The 5,433-nt window shown below is 38.2% G+C and overlaps 1 protein-coding gene across 2 annotated transcripts; it reads right to left on the bottom strand.

Moving 5' to 3' along the window:
* Positions 1-1,930: 1,930 nt before the first annotated feature.
* On the bottom strand, positions 1,931-4,886 carry LOC131067415 (peroxidase 57). 2 transcript variants are annotated; one of them, XM_058002404.2, is made up of 6 exons: positions 4,784-4,886; positions 4,455-4,551; positions 4,129-4,224; positions 3,489-3,775; positions 3,201-3,395; positions 1,931-2,788 (listed from the first exon to the last, which is right to left on the bottom strand). In XM_058002404.2, exons 4-6 carry the CDS (start codon positions 3,753-3,755, stop codon positions 2,159-2,161), a joined length of 1,092 nt encoding a protein of 363 aa, XP_057858387.2. In that variant the 5' UTR covers positions 3,756-3,775; positions 4,129-4,224; positions 4,455-4,551; positions 4,784-4,886; the 3' UTR covers positions 1,931-2,158. The 2 variants fall into 2 exon arrangements, with proteins under 2 accessions (XP_057858387.2, XP_057858389.2); XM_058002406.2 differs by having other exon boundaries at positions 4,679-4,786.
* Positions 4,887-5,433: the final 547 nt, after the last annotated feature.

Genomic DNA, 5,433 nt, shown 5'->3' with positions numbered 1-5,433 from the left:
ATCGTCGGTTAAACCAAAGCGGGCCCTCAACAATCCTTTGGAGCCACGCGCATCTAACAAGTCACCACTTCTCTCAACGGAGCAACCCATCTGTCCTGCCATGTCATCCACCATGTGACGACCACATCATTTCGCTATTTCACGAACATTAATCTTCATTTGATTTGAGCCTGCGAATCCACGCGAGCCATCCGATCAACTACAAGTTGATCGGTCTTTAAAACCATGACCTGCTTATCCTTTGGGCCCACCAACCTTTTCGCTACTTCGCAAACTTTAAACCTTAGACAACTCTTCTTTGCGAAGCAAAGACAATCGTTAGATCTTTGAAAATTGCTTGTCCGTTAACCTTTTCGTGACCACCTTGCCCGGGCCCTCCACCTTTTCGCTACTTCATGAAAGGTAAAACACGGATATCTTTCGGCTGCAAATTCACGCGCACCGTTGGATCAACTCCACGCTAATCGTCCTTTAACCAAAGGAATCGCTTACCTATGGGACCTGCCAATTCTTTCGCTATTTCGCAGAGGATAAATCACATGCATCTTGGGCTTGCGAAGCAACGCGAGCCGTTGGATCTACTACAAGATGCATCCCGTTTACTTGATGAACAATCCTTTGGCCGGGCCCGCTTACCCTTTTCGCTACTTCGCATATGTTAAACCATGGGCATCTTCTCCCAGCGAACCAACGCACACTGCAAGATCAACATTGACTTGCACGATTGTTAAGAAGCACCACAAAGGTTACAAACAAGACATAGCTAAAGGCGTAAAAATTAAAAATCATTTAAAACCCGCCTAGGGAAAACCTAAAGGGGGGGACACCTTCATGACAGACCGACCCTTCCACTTAAGTGGAAAAAGTAATGCAATAATAGAATGGAAGGGTTTTGAAAACATAGGAAGGGTTAAATTTTTCAAAACCTTAAACCCTCTTTGACCCAAAAAACACAGAGGTAACAAGGTTATGCCAAACACATCTTTGCAAATTTTAGCCTGTTATGGGACAAGAATACCCAATTTTCAAAACAGTGATAACAGCTACATATACATGTGTATATAAATGCACACACACATACACATACACATACACATACACATACACATACACATACACATATACATATATATATATACATATACATATACATACACACACACACAAATATATGTATGTATGCATATGTAGATACACACATGTCAATTTTACTTAGTTTTAGTTTCATTTTGAAAGAATGTTAATATAAATTTATATGATTATAAATGACACAATCTTGTGTAAGGTTGGACCCATTTTCTTAGCTTTCACATATCTGACTATGTATCTTATCAATTTCTACACACATTCCCATACAATGCACATTTAGTACATCCAATATGATCATTCATTCCCTACATAGACATTACTATCAAGTTGAGCTCAATCAACCTTGTAGGTGTAGGAGAGGTTGTTTGGTTGTGGATTTGATCCTTGAGATTCTAAAATTCAAATTCAATTTTGGCTAATGCCTACCCATTTAACTACTCCTTATGAGTCAACTAAACACACGTTTGCATGATTTGTTGTTATGTCCTTGTATTTAGAGGTGTTCAATTACATTCATTTAGACACATCAGAAAAATATTAAACATCATCCACATTTAAGAAAGGAGCATGCTAAGGACATTTCAATTGGAACACCTAAAAAATAATCCAATTCTACATCAGTTCATTATGTAGAGCATTTGCATGATTGAAAATGGTGATTGTCAAGTACAATTTTGAAGACAATCTTTTCCAAGAATCAACCTGTAAGAAGATATCCCTTAATGATCTAAAAGTATTCTAAATACCACCTATCATTCAAGATAATTTAATGAACCATAGAAAAAAATCATAAAAGTTGCAGGTTAGAATTACATTAAATTTCATGAAATGAACAGAAGAATCACATTAAATATAATTTCTATTTAAGCTGATATGTCTGTATTTCATAGAAAAAAATATATAAGCTGGTATTTCTGTATCTCATAGAAAAGAATGTATGGTTCATTGAACTGTGTACAGTCAATCGACTCAAAAACCATGATTACATTATAAGCAGAATTGTGCATTGTCAAAGAGAGATTATACAAAATAGTACATGAAAGAATCAACACTCAGAAGAGGAAATGCATTAAAAGGGAAATGATTCTTCTGGATCTTTGAAAGGCGCCTCGTCATATGACCTCCTGCTGTTATTGACAAGTTTAGAGCACTCTTTTCTTATTTGCCCCTGTTTTCCTGTGAGCACATTCAGATTGAAAAGTTTGACCATGGCGAGTGAGAAATCGCGGTAGAAGAGATCCTGATTGGAAGCGTACAAGTCGACTATGCTGCGGGTGATGGGCGCCGCCATTAACGCCTGGTCGACATACAGAAGCCCTCTTCCGCCTTCCAAATTTCTGTAGTAGTGGGAATCGAATGAAGACGCGCTGCCATTGTCCAAGGCCACCGCTGGATCTGTCTGCCAACTGCAGAGGGAGCTCAGATGGCTGCGGAAATGCTCGTCAATGGTGGGGTCGGCCCTACCAGTACCGTTAAAGTTTGTCAGTCTTTCCTGGAAAAAGCGACAGTGGGCTGTTCCGACGGTGTGAGCCCCCAGCAGACTCACCATTTCCTTTGCCGTAAACCCTTTCTCCCTGAATGTTTGGATCATGGTGCGGATTTCATCGTTCGGCGAGGGCAGATTGCTCTCTGCCAGGTCGGCAAACGAAGTAGTGCTGTCTCTACGCCCTGTTTTTACAGGAATGAAAGGCCCTTTCGTCTGCAATACAAATCAAATTGACCGAACGGAAAAATTAAACAGATCAATCAATACAAGATGTTTCTAAAATTGCCTTTAGTTTCACAGATGGGATCGCTGTGCATTTCCCTGAGAGCAAAGGTCATATGGAGAAAGAACTAAAGATTCTGGTAATAAAAAATAAAGACGGAGAAGAGCACGATATTGTGGAAAGAAAGCAACTGTGCCATGAAAAACAGAAAGAAAATAGGAAAAACAAGATTCAAACACCATCTTCCATGGCAATAGTGACCTGGTAAAATTGACAAATGGAAAAGCTAAACAAATGCAATTAATACAAAGTTTAACAGGCTCTCAGACAAGATCATACGCAGACAGAACAAAAATATTGGGTTCTAAAAACAGAAAACAAGATTCAATGTATAGTGCATACCATAACCACGGCATGTCTTGCACTGAGCACAATAATGTCCGCGCAAGAAACCGTTTCAGGACAGACTGCTTCCAATCTATGCTTTATCTCATCAATTATGTCGTATCCCCTAAGAGAATTGAGATTTGGGATCGAGTTTTTCTCAGACAAAAAGACCCCCTCGACCGAATCCAACAAGACAGATGCATCACATCCCTGTGTATTAAAATGCCCAAGATTAATTTACACGAAAATCTGAAAGTCCAGCTAAGCTGAACTAAGAAACGGGATGAGCTTTGTTATTATTACCTCAACAAAACAGTCATGGAAAGCCAGTCGTATAAGGGCAGGAGCGATGCCTGGGTAATTCGCCGACATCTCATTAATAGTGGCTTTGATAATACCTTCTGCCTGCGGGCACGAATGACGGTAGAAATCCTGGTGTAATCCAGGCCGGATGGTGTATTCCTCTAAAGAATAGGGGCGGTGAGTGTTGAAGCCATTAGAGTTCGTCGATATCAGCAGCGCAAACGTTAACGCGAATAAGCACGCCAAACAACGAATTCCCAGCCTCATTCTCAACGCAGGGGCTAATCCTGCATTCGGAACGAAAACAGAACAACAAATATTAAGCAGAGGTTACAGAAAGCAGGAAAGAACGAAAGCTAATTTGAGCTGGAAAGCTACTTATGATGTTCCTGTCAACCCAAATTCAAAGATATGTAAACTGAAAAATTAGTTTCTGTTGAATTGCAACCAAATAGGAGAGAAAGGAGACTCAATTTTTGAGCAATGAACTTGCTAACAATTGTAGACAAAATGAATGCAAAGTAGAAGATATATTGCTTTTGAAATTATTAATGAATATATTGAAGGCAACAACATTTAAAGAAGATGCAGTTCTGAGTATAAAATTAGGAAAGAATGTTGTGGGAATCGAACTCATTACCTTGAGGAAGCAGCGATTACAGAAAGCAGCAAAGAATTGAAGCCAATTTGAGCTGGATAGCTACTTATGATGTTCCTGCCGCCCAAAATCAAAGATCTGTAAATTGAAAAATTAGTTTCTGATGAAATGCAAATATAATAGGAGAGAAAAGAGACTCAATTTTTTAGCAATGAAATTCCTAACAATTGCAGACAAAATGAATGCAGAGTAGATGATATACTGCTCTTCAAATTATTAATGAATATATTGAAGGCATCAACATTTAAAGAAGACGTATTTCTGAGAACAAAATTAGCAAAGAATGGTGTGGGAATCGAACTCATTACCTTGAGGAAGCAGAGGTTACAGAAAGAAGGAAAGAACGGAAGCCAATTTGAGCTGGAAAGCTACTTATGATGTTCCTGTCCGCCCAAATTCAAAGATCTGTAAACTGAAAAATTAGTTTCTGATGAATTCCAAATATAATAGGAGAGAAAGAAGACTCAACTTTTCAGCAACGAAATTCCTAACAATTGCAGACAAAATGAATGCAGAGTAGATGATATATTGCCTTCGAAACTATCAATGAATATATTGAAGACAACAACAATCAAAGAAGACATGTACTTCTGAGAACAAAATTAGCACAGAACGGTGTGGGAATCGAACTCATTACCTTGAGGAAGCAGAGGTTAAAGAAAGCAGGAAAGAATGGAAGCGAATTTGTGGTGGAAGGCTACTTATGATTGTCCGCCCAAATTCAAATATCTGTGAGCTGACGTGGCGATGGAATCTTTTTGTTAGTTTAACTAACCAACGGTAAATAGTTTGTTGGTACTTTGAATGATGAGGGGACACTCTGAAGATAGGACGCTAAAGAATGTATGTAAGGAAGATTGATTTTAATAACTTAATAGGGGAAGAGCACCTTGATAGTTCTAATAATTGTTCATTTATGGCACATTCAATTTTTCAATTATTAATTTTAAAGAAAAAAATAAAAATAAAAAGTCTATTAATAAATTTCATATATATTAATAGCTGTTTATTTTTTAACATTTTTGGATCATAATTGATCCATTTGTGCATCTTTATTGGCATCTATAGTGCATGACTACTAGGGCATTTGTGCATAAGTATTGACAATTTTAAGTGCACGGTTATTGGGGCATCTTTAGGCAGGTATTGGGCGACACTTTGAAATGTGCACTTTTTGACCCTTGCAAGCAAAATGGATCCCACAATGTGCATTGCTACTACCCAAAAGCCAAAACAATAGTTATAAGTAGTTAAGTTGCATGCAGAGACAACAAAAAAAAATCGTCA

The sequence above is a fragment of the Cryptomeria japonica genome, chromosome 9 (genome assembly GCF_030272615.1).
Source record: "Cryptomeria japonica chromosome 9, Sugi_1.0, whole genome shotgun sequence".
Taxonomy (NCBI): Eukaryota; Viridiplantae; Streptophyta; class Pinopsida; order Cupressales; family Cupressaceae; genus Cryptomeria; species Cryptomeria japonica.
Note: the sequence above shows the minus strand (reverse complement) of the source record. Positions and strands in the feature narration are given on the sequence as shown.

What these genes read in the sequence shown, in the direction of transcription:
- LOC131067415 (XM_058002404.2), bottom strand. Translation starts at nt 3,755, where the DNA reads ATGAGGCTGGGAATTCGTTGTTTGGCGTGCTTATTCGCGTTAACGTTT. An exon ending in TCCATGACTGTTTTGTTGAG is followed by an intron (nt 3,396 to 3,488) that starts GTAATAATAACA and finishes TTTAATACACAG; the next exon opens with GGATGTGATGCATCTGTCTT. An exon ending in CAAGACATGCCGTGGTTATG is followed by an intron (nt 2,789 to 3,200) that starts GTATGCACTATA and finishes TTTGTATTGCAG; the next exon opens with ACGAAAGGGCCTTTCATTCC.